Genomic DNA, 20,312 nt, shown 5'->3' on the forward strand with positions numbered 1-20,312 from the left:
AAGCACCTATTTACTTACCAGAAAATGTCCCTTTGCAAAGGCACTCTTTTATCCTATTAGCTTTTCTGACATGAAAAGCTTTAGTAATCTCTTGATTCATGAAGGCTTCTTTATTCATAATATTCTCCACCATCATTCGCAAATCAAATACTTCCAGTATCTCAGCAATCTGAGCCAGTTTTGTGAGATCCTTTTCATTTTCATCCAGTTGCCCTGTGTATAAGAACTGCAAAACAGTTTTAAAAGGTCCAGCCTGCACAGATGAATCCATTTTTACCACAGTTACAGGACATGTCCTATTTGAGACAGGATTCACTTGCATTTCCTTATGCACACTCACAAACCCCTTACCCCAGGATGACAGAGATCTTGCTGCACAATTTGTTTCACCAGGTTTGGGTTCTAGCATGTTTAAGGAGTCAGTACTTTCTGGTGGGGGAATTGTAACATCAGCACATTTCAAGGATGTTTCATCACTGTCACTATTTGTCTCAGTGTGACTTGTCAGAACATCCTTATTTGTATTTTCTTTACTACACTGTGTTTCATCCAAGTTTGGACTTTCCTCACATTCCATCAAGAAAAGGTCATAAAACTTTGAAGAGGAGGTAGCTAAGTAAATCTTGTGAGCAAAAATGTAGTGCTGCTCCTGGAGAACAAACATAACATCTGCACACAGTGGGCTGTCCAATAAATATCCAGCTTCATTCACGCTCGGTATGGGACACTCAGGAATTTTGATAACCGGAGGAGGGGCTTTTGGAGGTAGGAATGGAGCCTGAAGCAAAGGTTTTTGGACCTTCTTCAAATGAGATTTCCAGAACTGCAGGTGTCTTCTGGAGATCAGGGCAGCTCTAATTGCATTGTCAAATACATCTTTAATCCCAAACTGGTCAAATACGCTGGTTTCATAGTATGGTATCCCAAGTTCCTTGGCAACTTCTCTGCCTCTTTCTGGCGGCAGAATGTCCCCTCTTTTTATCGGCCTATGGTTAAAGAAACAAACAAACAACTCTCACACTTAATAATCATCACAAAGTTACTCCAGAAAGCACAGAATTCTACAAAACATCTCATCACAAAACCTGAGATAACTATCATTTAAATGAAACAAAACACAAAAATAAGCCCACAAAGCCCTTTGGAAATCTACAACCATGACTCCAGAGAGCTTTAGAACAGCACACACTTGTAGTTTTAACTTTCCTGTTGTCTTTGCAATGTTACTAAAAATACGTAGAAATCTTTTGCTCAAAACAAAGCAAGCCTTCTCTCTATTAAAAGGAAATTTACAGTAAAAACAAGTTAGTAGAATACTTGAGACCTTTCATTATTTAAAAATCCTCCTAACATTCACTTCTACGCAGATATTCTGTCAGTATCTTTTTTGCATCACTTAAACTTGCAGGGAAATTCTCATGACATAGAAATGCCACAAATACAGCTAAACATCAAATTAGAGATATTTCTTAAGCTTATTCTTTTTTTAAAAAAAGCATAATAGCTTATGACAAAAATGTAACTGAATATATCCTTCAAGAGATAAGCTTGTTTTGGCTGCAGAAGCATTATGTGGGAACTTGTGAATTTCCAAATCAGCTCTGGTATAGGGTAAACAAACCAGAAAAAAGTCTGGGCTATGATCCATTTTCCTAACAAAAAAATCATCTCACCAGAAGACATGACCCAACATGAGCATACCATATTGGGCAGACACAAGCTGGCACAGACTTAACATACTCCAGACAACAGCTTGCTTTAGTCGCCAGCTAATAATCAGTTCAGGTGGCAGAAGTCTGTGCTAGACATGAAGAATGCTGATTTAAACTTTATTAATGGTGAAATCAGAAAGGAGAAGGGCAGAAGAATTTTGAATATTTTGAAAAACATTTGCTTTTATAAAGAGTCAACCAAAAAGCTCATCCACTCAATGAAGAAATGTTTCATAAACAAATCAACCAATGAAAGTCATGTTGCCGAGAGCAGAATTTGAATGCAATGTAATGTCTTCTAAGAGCCCATGAAATAATTCAGTCCCTTTAAGAAATCAGTTACAATACAGTCTTTAAATACATGATCCTGGATACTATGTCCATGGCTCTAGTCTCATTCCAATCAACATAAAAGGAGAAAATTAGAAACGAGAAGGTAATTGGGGGGCTGTTTTGACCAAACATGTGAACGCTCATCTTTTGAATCTGGGAAAACCAACTTTCTTCTACAGAACGACTCCAAACTCTTTTAATCTCAGGATATTAAAAAATTTAACTTGCAACCACTTTATTTTCTGCCATGATCTAGGATTACATTTGCAAAAAAAATTAGATAATGAAGAAAACTTCAGTAGAATTTGTCAGTTTAAAACAGTACGTGACAGTAGTGGCAGGGTAGGACATGTATGTCTTTCTCTGAACGTGTGTATCATGAAAAACTCCAGAAGTCATTATTATTTCTACATTATAGTAGTGTTCAGCCACTCAAGTTTAATGTTCAATATGCAAAAATATTGTGAAACACATGTAACAAATGCATATACAAATGCATATGTTAAAGAAATAACCAACTCAGACAACAGTCAAAAAGAAGAAAGTACATATATTCTCATTTGAAAAAAAAAAGGAAACCAGACTTTATGATTTCTCTTTTGAAAGTGCTGTAACTGATTACCAAGGTGATTTAAAGAAAGATCTATTTTTGCTTCAAATTTACCTTGCCAAAGGCCGCCTGGCTCTGTTCACAGCCTCAAGGTCTGCATAGCGGAGATCTAGTTGGCAGCCTACCAGAATGACAGGTGTGCGAGGACAGAAGTGCTTGATTTCTTGATACCACATTGTTTTCACATGATTCAAGGAATTAGGATTAGCAATTGAAAAGCACAGAACAACTACATCAGACCTAGAAAGGCAACAAGAAAAATATCTAATTAAAACTCAACAAACATGCTTTGTGCTGCAGCTTCACCTTTTTTCATTACTCCAGATGAAAGCTATCCCACTCTACACTTTGAACAAAATGCACTGACACCCAGATGTCAGCAGATATATCATTTGTGCAGAAGTTTGATAGAAGCTACACATTTCACCACAAAAGCATGGGAGCACAGAGCACAGAGAGAAATTGAGGGGAAGGGCTATTTTGAGAAAGCAACTTACTGATATAGAATTGTCAGCAGGATAAGCTCAGCAATACCACATCTCACTGCTATTATTTTTAATTTAGCACAAATGTGTTGTGTCTGCAGTTTGTGCCATGTATAGAGGAGCAGCAGTGAATCTTAACATTCACCTCTTAAATAATGAAATATCTCCTCAGTACTGATGTTTTCTATATTTCACTGAGGGCACAGATATATCCAGCAGGATTGTTTCTAAAGATAGCTGCATGCAATACAGGTACTGCTGTGAGCATAAATCTAATGCAAGAGAAATGCTCCTGCTCCAAGTTTGTATCTTATATAAACTGCAACATATCTGTCATATCTGGAAGCAAGGCCTTTTCAAACTGGCAAGTTATATACTAAATAGTGAATATGCTGGTCTTACAAGTGAGGTAAACCTGCTCTATTCAAGGTCACACAAGGGTAAAACCTAAGCCCCAGCAGACATTTACTTAGCTCCCAGAAAGAAATCAATGGACTGCTAAAAAAAACACGCTACAAGTATTTTAATTCAGTTGGTTGGTTTTTAATTCAAGATCGTCAAGACTGCTGGAGAAGCAAGCACTGGTTGGCTGGCTGGTCCTAACTATAAGCATCTTGGAGACAGACTGCCTTGTGTCCTACAAAAGTGAATACCTAAGCCAAGTAATTGCAGTCATGAGTATCCAACTACAAACTGCAAGACACAATCACATCTCTCAGAAAATCAGCAGCACTACTGCTGGCTGATGCTGGGCTGGCCACAGATCCAGGCTCCTGAGAATAGCCAGTGATGATCCCTTTCTTTGGACAGGCTAGGCCCAGACTATCCAGCAGACTGGCCCCAGCACAGCCTTACATGTCTTACAGCCCTTGCCAAGGGAGTCTCACATTTTTGCCACTGAGCTGCATGTGGTTCTTGAGCAACCCATCATCTCTGACCTTCCCTGGGCACCCATCTGGGGAAAGCAGGTTTCTTTACCTGTAACTCAACACACATAGCATTGCACTAACAGCACATTTCCATCTTCCTATCTTCCCAATGAAGTGAAAAGACAGAACAAAGAGGTAAGAAAATGTGATTTGCATATTAATTATCTTGTGTTAAAACCTTGACGTTCCTTGAAATTAATATCCTGAAAGTTCTATACTGAACAGGGAGAAATAAAGGGCCCTGTACCACACACAGGATGGATGGGAAATCACTAGGTAGTGACAGACTCACATGCTGAACCAACACCACAGCTGCCTCTGCTAGCTCACAAAATACATTTGTCTCACCATAATAAATTAAGCTTTCATTCAAGTCATAAGCACTATTTAAACTGTTAGTACAAACTGGGGAGTGTAATATATGAGGAAAATTAACTGTCTACATAGGACTGTGAACATTTGGTGAAAACCGTTCTTTGGAAACTTTAATTAAAATACCTACAATTCCTTTTAATGTCAAAGACACATTTACAACTTGCTAACGCCTCAGTATAAAGTTTAGTTTGACATTTGTTCATAGAAGCCAGAACCTGTCAGGCTAAAATAATGCATTAATATTTCCTAAACATTAAAAATTTACCAGTGCTACTTTAATATTTTCAGAGAACATAAAAGGGTAGGATTTTAAAATAAATCTAATTTATTGCCATTTTTGTGTAGTTTGGTTACTTGAAGAATGAGGAATCAGGTTTACTTCTGCTTTTTTCCTCTCTACAGCAATATAGTCACAAATAAAAGCTTTTTTTCTAAAAAGAAATTTCATAACTGTTTCCCAGTAAAATTCAGGAATTATTCAAGAAACAGTTACATAGATTTGAACATTAAAAAGTGATTTAAAATATCTCTATCATACTCCTCCAGGAGCATCATACAATTATGCAATACATAAGGCACTACGTGCATCTGCCTTTGTTAAAAACAACAAAAGCATATGATTGCACTTAATACACTTACATTTGACACTGAAGTATCACAAGAAACAAAGATAAGTATTACAAGTAACTTGGCAAACAGAAATAGTAGCTTGGATATCCAACCCATTGTTTTGCAGATTCAGTGCTACGTGTTGGTAATGCACAACTGATTTATTCTCACAATCTGCTTTTCATAGGTTTATGAGAAGAAGTTGTGAATCATATACTTTTATCATTTGAAACATCTGAATATACTTGAATATGACCAGAACTCATAACTTGTGTGACTTGCTCTGGCATGTGATCAACCACCAGTGAAACACTCTGCACCACTAGTGTAAGAAAATAGGTTTCTTCTACTCACTGGGGCTCCAAAGAGGGGAGAACATGATGTAGATGTGTGGGATTTGGCAGGTGGAAAAGGGGAACAGATTGTCTCAGCTGTAGGCAAATCAACTACCACTCATATATTTGTCACTTCCTTGCTGACCAGAACCCGCACTGGAATCTCACAATAAAGTGTAAGAGTAGCGTAAGAGCACTTCAAATGCTCCCCTTGGAGTCACAAAAGTAATTCTTAATATGAATCACACACATCTGAAGTCAGCCCAACTTGATCTAGACATAGCTATAGACTTCCTATAGGAGGCTCCTGTGGGCAGAGAAAGAACGTTACTATCATTTCGAGAAGCAATGCATCTCCCTAACACAGTTATTTCAATGCATTTGGCAGTATTTCCCCAAACTTTGATAAAAAGAACTTTTGATGGAAGCAAATACCTTTTTTTAGACTTCATAGAATGAAAAGATGCCTTCTAGATAATCAAATCTGTCAGGAATCAGCACTTGGTGTGCTGCCACCCTGTGAGCTCCTATTGTGAGAGTTATGAACTGTATCAGATGTATCAGACAGCAGTTCCAAGTCTCTGCCAAAAAGCAAGCAGTAGAGCACTGACAAAGACAAGACAATTTTAAATTATCAACCTCAAGCTTCAGTAGTAGTCAAGCTACATGCAACCACTGTAGTCATCTGGAAGTTACTCTGCAGTCACTACAACGAGAAACTTATGGGGCAGGGGACAAAAAGCAGCGTATTAGCTATGTAACAAGCCTTGCTGATGGAGCTGTTGGAAACAGGACAGAGGTTAATATTTTCTAACTACAGCTCTTGTGTACAGAGTGTTCTGTTTGTTTGGGACTGAGATTTTGAGCGACTCGTCTGCTCACATGCTATGTATGTTCCAGAGCTGGTGTAATGAGCCGCACCACAGATGTATCTACACAGCGTCTTGTTGATCCATCTCTCAACAAGAAACTGCTACATGTTTTCCATCTTCACTACTACTCTTACTTCAGATAGAAATTCAGGGAAACAGCAATATTAAATTATATCTCATATTTCACGGTAAGTGTGTTTAAATGTTTAATGTTTCATAGTCTGAATCTAGAGTGATAAACTGGAGAGCTGAATGCAGATACACTAACGTAGGTTCATGTCTCATTAAAGAAATAACCTGCCTCCAGAGATGTACATACTGCATTACCAAGGAAGATTTTTGTTCTCTCTAGTTTATAATTTACAAGTTATGGGAAAAACTGCTGCATGCAAGAACTGCTCGTGATGTGTAAACTTGCCATACAGTCATAGAGTAATACCATTGGCTTTGGAAGGAGGAAGAAACAAAACTGTGAGGAACACAGAATGCAAAGAGATGTTTCTGATCTGGAGATCAATGCAGGGAGTGACAAAGGGGAAAAGCAGGAGGACTGAACTGTATTGCTATGTTATCTTCTCATCATTCTAGGGATAAGACAAAAGTACATATTTTGTTTTAGAGAGATTAAATGTGATCCAAGACATAAATTTGACCCAATCAGTTTAAAGATAGAAAAATTTTATTTTGGTTGACAAGAAGTCTGTTGCATATTTAACCAAATCAGACTTTAGGAATAGGCTTGGGAGGGAGGGGAAAAAAACCTCACAGTGGATTTCTCCTATTACAGTCTATATTTTTCACTATTTTTAGATATCAGCTTTCTCTGAGAAGCAAAGCTGTAGTAAGGGACTCCATTAGAATTTTACAGAGGAAATAATTTGGTTCATCCAAATTGTTAAGATTTTCTTGATTTTCCTAGAAGAGCTAACCCTTAGCCATTTATTTATCAATACAAAATTGTTTTGATTTACATCTTCTGCCCTTTTTTTTTTTCCTACACACTTCCCATAATTTTCCTCAGAGACTTGCATCACAGCTGAACTTAGCCCACTTGAGACCGAACTTGACAAGAGTCATCTCTAGCGTCCACCTGCATAGTCCTTCAATCACCTTGAAAGGAAAGACTGTGCAGGGCAGCAGCTTGCATGCAAATAGCAGCTCCCAGTTCACAAATACAGCAGGTTCAGGCAGAGGAAAGACATCTAAGAATTAAATTGAGAATCTTGTTTATGGCTGAACAAAACCCTGCTACATCTCCATGTCAATCTGGATACATTTTGAAGGGAGAGATTCATTCAGTTATACAACATTTTTCATGCATGCCTCTTACTGAGCTGAAAAAAAAAACTGTGCAGATAAGCAAGGCTGATAAAGTTTTAAGTAGACTCAGGTTTTAGTAAATGCAGTTGCAGCCATCACATGAAATGAGAAGAAATTCATTAAGTTACCAGTGAGCATAACAAAATGACCTGAACACACAGGACTTATGTGCACACACTTAACACAAATGAGAGGCTGGGACAACTAAAACACAGGGGGTTCCTGGCATGTGAAGAACTGAAGATATCCAGGTAAGGCAGGGCAAGACCATGCAGTGCCCTGGATGTGAGCAGGAAAATCAATTAGTTCTATACTTTACCAACAGTAGTGAAGCTTCTTAAGTACTGGTGTAATGTGCGAAACTGTCATAATGCCCTGAAATATATTCAGATTTCATGGTGAGTAGCATGCAGATCTATTTCTAAAATTTTGTAATGTCATTTGTAGCAAAAAAGCAACAGTCATAAAAAGAAGATAAAGCTACATTTTAAAAAATTGCATATTTCAAGACTGCTTCAAAAGTGGAAAGAATTTTCCCATACATTCCTTACAAACAAGACATCATTCTTAAATGTTAAGCATTTTAAGATCTTCGCTATTTCCTTTCAGGTACTCCTGGGAAAACAGTGGTGCATTTATAGACAATGCAAAAAATGATTTGATATCACAAAAAAAAAAAGATTAAAATATGTCAGTTCTCATTACAGAAATATGTAAAAGCTGCTCGTTGTACAAATGCCTGACCATCAGTAGTGCTAAAAAGGATGGCAAAGTTGGGTGGAACAAAAAAGCATTTTAATTTTAAATTTAAAGGACTGCTTACACAGCCTTGTAATTTGGTTCATCTCATTGCTGGCTACAGGAAGTAAATTCACCTATAACTCTAGTTTGGCTTTTACATATGGAAAATTCCACTTTAGTGCTAAATAGAACTCTGCAGTTGAAACAGGCTGCCTGCAAGGTACCTAGCATGGTTCTGGGCCAAATTCTGCTAATAGTAAAACTCTCTTTAGAATCAAGTATACACATCCAGCATAACATACCAATACATGCCTTCTTCCCTTCCCTGAGGCAGAGAAACTCAATCACTGCATTTTTAATGCAGAAACAAAAATGCTATGATAAATAGAATTCTAGAGATAGTTAATTGAGGCTGAAATAATGAAATATTCTGTGTATCCCATGCAAAGTCAGGGTTTAAAAAAGTAAGACTCAAAGCCCGAACACCAAGTTAACCCAGAAGGATGAAAGAAGATTATAAAGCAATAGAAGCTACAGGGCTAGCTGGAATACATCTGATCAATGTGGGGCAAACACCAAAACTCACAAAATAAGATAAAGGACTAATAAGAATATAGCTCTAAATGTTTTTGTAAGTCATATCAGTTGACTGCTGTCTCCAGACAGTCACAAAATAATGAATTTACAAAACAATGGAGAAACCAGAAACATAGGGAACTCTGGGCTTTTTGAGCTCATTTTCTCTTATTGTGACGAGATAGCTTACAGATGAGAACTACATGCAATCTTCTCTCTACAGAGAGCCAACTAACTTTCAAAGATACTGAAGAAGAATAAACAATAGATGAAATTAACCCTTTCTTTACTCCCAGCCTCATCTTCTAAAAAACAACCCCAGGAATCAATGATAATCAGAAAAATATACTTTGTTCCAAAGTAGTAAGAGACTTAGTTAAAACATCATTTGAAGCAATATGTTTAGAACAAAAAAGAATTATTTCAAGGTGTCATGGTTTAGGCCCATCAGCAACAAGAACCATGATCAGCCATAAGTAGTGAGGGCCTTTGGAATGCCCTAAGGACAGGGTGGGCTCAATAGCCACTGCTGGTTCCAGGCAAAACAGACAGGACTACTCAACTCAGGGAAGAGAACAGAAATTAATTTAATCCACTAACAACCAAAAACATCAAACTCCAAAACATAATGAACAGAAAACAGAGTGGTACAATGATGAAGACCACAACCAGTTCTTTAAGACCACCTTCTCCAGTCTTCACCTGCTCCTCTGCTGAATGGCTCAGGGGAGAAGGGAACAGCAATTTCAGTCAGTCTTTTCCTGATGGCTCATGCTACTTGTCTCCCCTCAAGGCAGGCAAGCTCTTCACCAGCCCTCCCTGCTGCACCCAAGGTACCTCACACACCAGCTAGCCCTGCACAGGCTGCTCTGATGTGCGTTTATCCTGAGGGTTGCAGCTCCTCTCTGCCTCTCGTGTGGGGCTGCTCTGCAGTGCAGCCCCCAGCACAGCCTGCGCCATGGCCGCCTCCTCACAGTCTCTCGCCTGCCCGGGTGCATTCATACGGAGCTGCTGGTGGCTCTCAATCCTGCCAATGCCCTCCCTTGGTTGTAGGGGCACAGCCTGCGTTCTCACCATGGGTTGCAGAGGGGTCTCCTGTCTGGTGGTCCTTCTTCCTTCCTTGCTTTCTGAGTGTAGGGCCCACGTGGTTGCCTCCATCTTGTACCACTCCTACACCTTCTCTTCCCACTCAGACATCCTTTCTTAAATAGTGATGCCAGAGGCACCAGATTGGCCCAGTCAGGCTGGAGGTGGGTCCACCTCAGAGCCAGAGGATGTTTCAGGAACTGCTTACTGGGAACTGTGTACTGAGACAGCACTGCAGCCCCCTCCCCCTGTTACCAAGCAAAAAGTGGCTCCACACAAACCCATGACACAAGGTAGAAGAGGGATATAAAGATGGAAAAACAAAAAAAAGGATCCAAAGCTAGGTCTCAAAATCCAGTAAAAGCATGACTGCTTGTCATGATGAAGATGAACTACTGATGAAGAACAGATAGGAAGCCTGGGACAAGACAAAAGAGGGAGGTATAAATGCAGACAAGATGAAAGAATGATAGGGTTTGATTTGCATCCAGTATAAGACTGACTTCTGAAGTCACAGAAGACATGAAAACTGAACATGAACAGATGCATCTTTTTGGGAAGGAAATACCGACTTCCATATTGTTTGCTTTGTTTGGATTATTATCAAGGTTAGCTTCCTCTTTTTTATTAAAAGGCAAACAAAAAAATTGTTTAAAAAATTATAAGTGGCAAGTCGGTGTCACAGTTGTTGATAAGAATGCAGTTTAAAATAGTTATATCTGGTTGTGCAGAGCGGTTTCCATAGTCTGACATATGTATGAGGAACACAGACTGAGATCCTCATACTCTTGGAGTAGAAAACTGCTCAAGAAATCCACCTAGCACCTGTTCACAGAGAAACACATTATTAAGATCAAATTTTGATGGAATAAGACTTCCCATGTTTAGCATTTTCAGAAGATTTTGATGTCTTGCAGTCTGTTAGAACAGAGTCCAAGTGGCCTCCTTCCACCCAGCCACTGACTTAGAGCAAGAAAAAAAAGGAAAGTTACATAATACCACAAAAAACATTTCATAAATACTTTTTTCACTCTAGTCAAGAAAGGCTTAAACATGAGTGTCTCTGTTACAGATAGATTAGATTCCATCCCATCAAGTTGAGCTTCACACCCCATTCACAGCCATTTGGTACACATCTTTTTAAAGAAGGAAGGATTTCTAACAGCAATTCCATAGCAATCTCCTTCTACTCACAATATGTGACCATGGTGAGATGCAGAAAAGTCATAGATCTGCATTAATTTCACTAGTTTAATTACATAAAGCATATAGTTTCCCATCGACTGAGTGAAAAAGCCTCAAATGTTCATGTGGATAACAAAGGAAGAAAAAACTAGCATGAACGCACCCTATCAGAACATTACTTGAGAAAGCTATCTCTCTGCTAACCTCTCTGCTTTTTCTAGTCTGTCTTGGGGCTGATCTGAGTTAAACTCAAAAGAGAAAAACAAATTAACAAAAATATAAAAAATTTGTTTTTCACAGGAGTTTTTCAGTATTGCTTGATGAAGAACCTGAATAGCATATAAACTTCTGTAGATGGGGAGGCTCACAAATCCTGGTATTTGAAGATGATTTAAAGATATTGCATATCACTTTTCATGGCAGGAAAACATAACAAAAGCAAGCAGCCAAGGTGAGAGACATCTTAAAACAACTGCACTCCCCAACAGCTGACACTTTGTTAACAAAGCAAAAGACCATCTTGTGTCGGTTAAGTGCTACTGCCCTGAAGATACATCTCTCATGATTTCCTCCAACCCCTGCCAGCAAATGGCTTGTAAGGCACATGGAAAGTGGAGAACTATCGTAACATAAAAACAAGACAGCAAGACTGCAGTGGAAAGTGTGGGCATTCATTCAAAGCCCTCCTGAAAACCTCAGGCCTTCTCTGAAGAGAGGAGCTGCTCGCCCACTCTTGGCTTAGGCAGTCAGTGAGTGCAATGAGAAGGCACCGATCTAACTAGGCAAACTGTGTAACCCTGTGAAGACATCTACCTCACTCTAATCTCACTGAACTTATTGAATGCAAATATCAGTCCACATCAAAGCTACCTGGGTTTTGTTTTTATAGAAATCTCATCATCACTGTCTCTTAAGAAGAAAAAAACATAAAACAAAACAACCCTGAAAAGATTGGTGGAAGTCTTCAAATATCAGTGATAAACCCCTATTCTCATGGAACCTTTTCAACAGCATTAAGAAAGTATATTTCTATGCATTCAACTACATTGAAGTAACTGGTAAAGAGAATTGTAACACACAGGAAGAGACAAATGCATGTGTTTCTCTGTGTACATATGATACTCACAAGGCTTATGAAATCCATTCACAAGACAGGAAATACTCTAAAAATATTTTAAGAGGCTCTGTCAGCAGTCTCACAGCAAGCTCATTCATTAAGTCACAAGGAAAAAGCTGTTTTCTGTCCATGCTGTATGAACAGATTTTGTTTGGTCTACAGCTCATATTTAAGTTGCAAGTAAATAAATCATCCTGGCTGAAATAGCTGACAAATCACATCCATGGTATTGAGAATAAATATTTAATTTGGACAGAATTAACTCTTTGCAGATTTGTGCTAATTTTTATACATACTAGAGCTGCATGTATAAAATACAGGATACATAGGATATTAATCAAATTGTAGTCAAATATGTTTAACTGAAAAAAAAAAAGGATGCAAAAGGAAAAAAGTGCAAGCCAGTCTCTTTGCCATTTTGCTTTTAGTTTGAACATGATGATATATTGACACTCTCATCCAAAATCAGATTGGACAAGAGGATAGAGGGTAGTGAATCTTGACAAGCTGAAATGTAAATTAAGATCTTTCATGTCTTTACACACATAATTTTGTGCCTCCCAGGGAAACTGGCACATAATAATAACTTGAGCTTTATATGAAGCTCTCACTTTATTTGCAGGCTTAAAGAATACAATAGCACTGAGACTAGATTGTTATTAAACAAAAGAGGTGACTGGGAGCTAGAAATCAATATGCTAATCATAACAAAAACATCATTTTACAACATTCTGGAGCGATTTTGCATCCAAGGAAACCCTGTGGGACAATATCAACAAATGTCTGTTTGGCATCACATAGTGCCTAAGCTGAACAGAACAGGATACCTCCAAAGCTAGAGCATACACTCCCATTTAAAGGAAAAAAACCCAACAAAACATGTCATGTTATAAAACTGCAGCAAAATATTTCCAGAAATCTCTCCAGCTGCTTCCCTCTCCCTCCCTTAAGCTGTCAGGAACCGTTTCCCAAAGCTCCTGGAGGACTGTGATTATTAAACTCAACATCATGCAGTAAAATGCAAGCTGTATTTCACTCTCCATATTCCCATTTTAAAGCATGGCAGTAGAAACACTAACAATTCCATCCTCATTGGCATTTGAATATGCTTCTCTCTGTCACACAAAAATAGAGGAAATTCCATTCCTTTTGTCACTCTCATGTTTCTATCCATGAACAATAATTAAGGAGGATTTATCTTTGCTGCAAGTCCTATTATCTGTTCACTCTGTCATCTGTAGCATAATATATTTATCTAACATTTTGTAAAACTATAGAACAATCTTTTCCAAAAAGCAGCAGGTGAATTAATGACCTGCTTGTTCTTGTTACAGGGCATTTGGGATGATTAAAGGTCTTGGCTAAGTTTCTGGATGAAATAAACTTTCCCTTGTACAAGGGGCATACACATAGATTTTTTTTTTTTTAAAGGGAACCAAAGGGTTATATTGTATGATTGTTCAAATGACTGGAAACATGAGGCACTTGTAGGTGTAGCCTTGACCAGTCAGGTGTAAAATACACCTTTCACTGTACTGTAAAGTTTGAGTCAGCTATGAGTAGACTATAGTTCAATATATAGAGGTGATTTAAAATAAATGCCTATAAATGTGAACATTCAATATTGAAAATCTTTTTTTAATGTCAAGATACATAAAATATTAAACAGGTGGTTTTAGATGAAATCTTTATATGAATACCTTTCAAAACAATTATGTACCTAATCAGAATTTACAATTAGGGTATTTTACCACTGAAATTCTATTTATAAAATAGTTTCTTTAGTTTCCACTTACTTTCTGCACTAATGAATTTGTGGAAAAACTACTAACAGGACAGCAGGTTTCTGGAACAGCCTTTTAAAGTTAATCAGGGTATAGCAAACCTGATTCTACACAGGTTCAGTTCTGCTAACATCACAAATACATTACTGTGTTCATACCCTTAATCCCAGAGATCTAAAGTTATTCACATTCCCCTTGGTGTCTGCAGGATTAGAATCTAAGTATGTTGCTCTCCCTCTCCTATCCTCTCAGTAAATGTGGGATCAGAGTTCACGTCTGATTTTGTTCTCCTAATCTCTAGTAATCTTCTCAGTGAAACAGTATCTGTTGCAGCATATCAGAAGGCTATATCAAAGTGGAACAGTTAGTGGAAACATTAAGTTATATATATATTTATCAATGTATGCTCCACATGCTTCCAAAAGATACACCAGCATCTACTCACATCTTCAAGTAGCACTAAATATTAAGGTTAATATTATCTTCAAGTCAGTAACTTCCCTCACTCTCAAAGCTTATTGACAAACGGTACAGGTTGTGTAGCCCAGATGTGTTGCTACTTTAGCTCCTGACACAAAATTCAAGGTAATTCAGAACTCTGAAAGCACAATTAACACAGGGCTATATACAAAGGACAGTTTGTACAAACTGCCATAGAGAAATTTACAGTGTGAAAACTTAACTGGTGGATTCAACAACAGAACCTTCTCCAGCATTTCTAAGGGGTAGAGAATAGACTGTCATACTTCAAATCACTTGCTTCATCAGCTAGCACAGAGAGAAGGAAAACAGTAAGACACTACATTTTGGCAACATGGAATCTAAAGCTGGAACAGACAGTCTACAAAGAGCTGGAAAAAGAGAGAATTTGTCTGTGGAATTTTGATCATCTGCAGTGATTGAAACAGATATGACCAAGAGATGAAAAAATTGAAGAAGGTGAAAAAAGCATGCAATGACTGAGATGTTGGTTCAACATCACTTATGAAACTGTATCTGTCCAAAATCCATCTTCAGCTCACTATTTGCCCAATATCTGGTCTCATTATATGTGTTTTCAAATGTCTGTTACTCAGCTGTTCTGCTGTCTCAGCTGCCACAAGACCAGATCTAATTGCTATTAAACAAACCAGAAAAACTATCACAGCTTCAGTCCTTGCTGAAACAATGATCAAGTTGTATTACACACGCTGGAAAAATCTGTGTTACATTAATTTTCTTCTTTTTTTAAGAATTTCTGGGGCTAATCGATTCACTAGCAGACACTTGACATTTATAGAAGAAAAACCTTTCCCTTCCTCAGCTTTAATTAAGTAAACATAGAAGAGTCTCACCTTTCACAAAACTGGCTCTGCTCTCAAGAGGTCAGCTGCTCATTCAACATAACAGGTTTTAATAAAATAAATACCTGATTGAGTAAGAGTGACGCGTCCCAGTATATCTCCTTGTTAGTTGCTTGTTAGGCAGCTATATCACACTCTGCTTATACAGGTAGGGAATGCTGATGTTGAATTTTGTACAACTACAATTTTTTGGGGAGGAATGTTCTTTAAAATTCAAAGTAGTACAACAGTTGTTGACAGAGCTTAGAAGGCTGTTCAAGGAAATGTAGTGTTGTAAAACTATGCTGCTTTTAAAATATTTGTATCTTTTTAATCCTTGCAGCAGATAATCCTCTTTGCAACAGGCAAGAACATGAATATCCTTGATTTGCTTTAAGTCCTTGCTCTTCAAAATTAAGATTTGCAATTTGTTTCTGCCCTAAAATTTTACTGCAAGCATTACTTAAAATTTTGCTTGGATCAATTTACCTTCCATAGGCAAAGCGCCTGTCTTTGTGGTGGTCCCCAAATGTATCCCAAAGCCTGAGAGAAACACTCACTTCATCCACAACATCTCTTGAGCGTTCCAGGACCTAGAACAGAACACACATAATATTCTATTTCTCTCCATCAACCAAGTACAACTTGCCCCACCAGAAGGTCCCAAGTATACTAAACTGATCTATCACACAAAATTTTTGGCAAATACTGTATTTTATAAAACAAGCAGAATATACATCTTCCTAAAAACAGGTTTGATCAAAGAAACTACTTGGCAATGATAGACTTGGGCAGACATCTATCAGACTACAGCTGCATTAGAGATCATGCATAAAATACTTGTCAGCTCATTGCTACATCCTGACAAAGAAAGACATGTCAATAAACAATAGTACAACCTCCTAGCATGTGCTCCGTATTTTGGACACCTGCAGCTCTTACCTCTTGGCAGACACGGTACTGATCAATGGCCCAGACAGTTGGTACGTGAGTTGCCAGCAGCTGATACTGAGTCAAGGTTGTATTGCATGCTCTTGCACAAATTAGACGAGTCTTTCCCACTGCGTTATCTCCAACCACCACACACTTGATAGTTTCAACGTTGGGTCTTTCGTAGTCCATGTCAGTGTCCATTTATCAGAAACTGTAACAAGACAGTCAAACTTGTTTTCTACTACTGTGCAAAAACAATGCTATTCAGAATCAGAGCCTTCTCCTTCCACTTCTTGAGAGATGCCTGAAGAGGACAAATTCTTCAGGAAAAGCTTGTAGTAAACTGTACCAAAGTGAGCTAGCCGTTCCTTTAAATACTGCACAGTTATGCAAATGCACAACTATTTTGACTGCATCAGTTTATGCTGTTCACATGCTATTTTCACTTCACTTTCTGTAAACACAAGCCTGTTTGCAGAAGACAGATCTTGGTGAAGCAAGGACAGCTAGCACAAACTTACCTCTTGCTAATACTTTTTATGCCAAGAAGGAGAAAAGACTGGACATCAGTGGGTTTAACCTGAAAGACACCAGTATAAACCTGCCTTCTGTAATCTTGCCCATTCAGGATTTGATTTAGGGCTGTCCAAACAACATTGCTAACTGCAAGCCACACAGATGGTTTTAGTTATATGCACACAATAAAGCTGACTTGTAAGATGACTCCAGAGACTGTTCCCTACAAACCACAACTCCCATTATATCCTGCATCTATCACACACTCTTAATTTCCCAAGCAGCAGTTTGTACAGTCCATGGACTAAAATGAAACCAAACAGACTAGCAAGAACTTGCATATCTACAAATTCTTTTTCCCATGACAATGGAAAGTGAGGAAAAGATTTTTGAAGACACTCTCTTCACGGAAAGTTATTATTGAAAAATGTTTACTTAAATACTCTATGGCAACATATCAAACAAGTGCTTGTATACAAATGTAAGCTGGAAAAATGGATTTTTGAAAGACTGAAAACAATTCCCTCACATTTACTACAGTCTGTCATTTTAATTTTCATATAAAGGTATGTGGGATCATAGTTTGATATATATGGTTTTGATTTTCTAATATCTGCTGAGCAATCTGGTCTCTGCCAGGGAACTACAATAATGAGGGAGAAAGTGGAAAATGCAAGGCACAAACATGTTCAGTAAAGCTTGTCTGATAATTATTTCAGCATGGAAATCTACAACAATTTAACTGACAAAACACAGGGCATCATCTGGACCGATGGTGTCCTCTTCTCTGAGAGGAAAGCACTATGGATAAAGAAACGAAATGATTTGTTTTAATACGTTTTTTAACACACCTCATTTGCACATAAATATAGAATATATATTAACTGTCAGGCTGTTTAAAATAATAGATATGGGTTGTCTTGGTGTCTGTTTTTCACTGTCAGAGGCACTATGTTCTGATTTAAGAAAAAGCATTTTAGTAATTACTAGCCAAACACTATTTTTAACTGCATTGTTTGTTATTTAAAGTGGTATAAACCAGGAAACAGAAGCTGGTATTAGAACTAAATGTTACACATATATTTAAAGAACATAAGGATGCATTTTAGAGAGTTGTCCTACACGAGACTGAAATATGGGCCCACTAACTCTTCATCCTGACATGAATACATGGTTGCACAACTAGAGCTTTGCAATCTGCAAAATGCAGAGCAAATAACATGGCTTCAAACATTCATGCACAGTATGTGCCACGTATAGTAGAGTATTTACCCAACGGCTTTGTAACACTGACCTGCTATGTTGGCACAGAGGTTTTAGCAGATAAGGAAAAAAAGCTGTTAAGATATTGCCTTTATTCCTTCCTCTGAGTTGTACCCTGCAACCCAAAAGGTTACTAGTCTTCAAGTAAAGGACTACAGTTACCCATCTGCAATTCAACCACAGCTGTTTGTTGGATGCAAGCTCCCATGAGGCCAATACCTGAGATGGTATCATGGGCTCTGTACCATCTCCAGGAGCCCTAACACAAGAAGAGAAATGACAGCCAACTCCTCTTTCCTCCTCTGCATCCTTTCAAAAGACAACAGCCATGATAAAAATAAAAGAACAAAAGCAATATATTTTTCTCCACATTACTGAGAACATTTGTATACCACAGCCTCAAAGACGGGGCCCTGAATGAGTAGCAAAAAGCCAAGAGGTTTCAGTATGTGATCTGAAAAAGTTTCATTTCAAGTCTGAGAATAAACAGCAACCCCTTGACATAATATGTGGTATTAAATTACTTCATATTTTATTCATACATGGACTAGACATCACAGATGGAATGTGGAAATGTTTACAAGGCTGGAAAACAAAATGAAGGAGCATGGCTAGCCAGTGTGTCTGGTTGGTTTTAAACTACCAAGCAGAGAAATGCCAAGCTAATTTTTCTTCCGACCCAATATTCCATTAAAATGCTGTTACACAGATTAGCTGAGGTTTTATGTAACATACTGATTGTAAAACTCTTGGAGAGTTTTTAAATTGTAGTTCTGTAAAGATGCACTGAAGCCACACCAAATCTGTATTAAGTAAAGAGTCTTAAACTTCCAAGAGGGAAATAGTTTGCCTATTAAGTTTACATCAATAGGCAAACTTAAATAAAAGTAACAATAGAAATCAATGCAATTATTTGAGAATCCTAAAAAAGGAACATATAAACATAATTTTAAAAAAAATATAATTTTTGTAGATTCCTGATATATTTACTAAAAGAATTTCTGATATATTTATTAAAGCAAAGTTATCACAGCATGCCCGAATTCCCTGTTGGCAGTCTAATCAAGGTATTTTTAGCACAACTCAATACTGCACAGGGCAGATTAAAATAAACTGGGAATAAAAACAAAACTAGAGCTTTCTGGCTATGTTAAGGAAAGTTCTTTAAATCCACTGCAGTATATATAGAGCATGTATTAATCTATGTATTAAAAATATAGTAAAAATATTGTTTACTAGTTTTCAGAAAGAGATTAAAACAGAAATAGCTCCTGAAGGCACTGACAGGCAGAGCCAGGATGGCTATTTAGACACCTCAAATAAAACCAGATGCTAACAATAAACTACAGTATAAACAATTAGCAAAATGTGTATACTAAACGCTAACAAATGTAGCCCAGAAACCTTCTGGCTACTGGAGTAACTAAAACCAGGAATATGTACAAGATCTTAAAAAATCTGCAACAGTTAGTTTTTTTTAAGGTAGCCTCTAGGTTAAGCTTGTGTTAAATCTATTATATAATCATAGTGATTAAAAAATGCTAAACATATATCTACAATACTTAAATAAAAAGAGCTCTGAAAGTATGGGAACATCTGGGAAGGACAACTGGAACTAAAGCAAAACTGGTTAGACGTGAGCAAACCAGTGTATGTAAAGTTTAACTTTAAGAAAACATACAAAATTCCAAGACTAAGAAAAACTTTCTAAAACCAACATATAACCTGTAATGTTTACCAAGAAAACAGAATAAAGTAAAAGAAAAGTTACTGGAAGTGTGACCAATATCTGAGAGGACACTGCCAAAAAAGCTAGAGAAAGACAGAAAGGACATCAAACGAGGAGGAGCAAGAAACTTGCTAGGGGGAAAATCTGATCAAAGACATTGTTCCTAAAAGAAAGCAGCAAGATACAGCTGCTTAATCCAATTCTAAAGAAAGAAGATCAGATGAATGGAAATGAAAAAGATACCTGCAAGAACAACACAGGATCTCAAAAATGTCTTAGGATGTTTCTATTTTTACATCACCACCTGTTATTGTTTGCAGACAAAGAGGAGACAGAGGCAGCCAAAAATCAGGAGATGTGAGTAGACGTGAGATTTAAAATAAAACCATTTATTTAATTCAATTGATTAACAGAAAAGAACTATTCAAAATAAAACTGATTCCAAAGAATTATAAGGTTACTGTTCCGAACCATGGCTTG

The 20,312-nt window shown here is 37.5% G+C and overlaps 1 protein-coding gene across 1 annotated transcript in view; it reads right to left on the reverse strand.

Moving 5' to 3' along the window:
- RHOBTB1 (Rho related BTB domain containing 1) overlaps positions 1–20,312 on the reverse strand; it is a 54,830-nt gene that overhangs the window by 10,127 nt on the left and 24,391 nt on the right. The window contains exons 3-6 of the mRNA XM_062001217.1: positions 16,334–16,535; positions 15,881–15,984; positions 2,710–2,895; positions 19–986 (exon numbers count right to left, since the gene is read on the reverse strand). Of these exons, the coding sequence (XP_061857201.1) occupies positions 19–986; positions 2,710–2,895; positions 15,881–15,984; positions 16,334–16,525 (1,450 nt within the window). The 5' untranslated portion in view covers positions 16,526–16,535. The remainder of the gene's footprint in view (positions 1–18; positions 987–2,709; positions 2,896–15,880; positions 15,985–16,333; positions 16,536–20,312) is intronic.

Source organism: Colius striatus, chromosome 8 (genome assembly GCF_028858725.1).
Source record: "Colius striatus isolate bColStr4 chromosome 8, bColStr4.1.hap1, whole genome shotgun sequence".
NCBI lineage: Eukaryota > Metazoa > Chordata > Aves > Coliiformes > Coliidae > Colius > Colius striatus.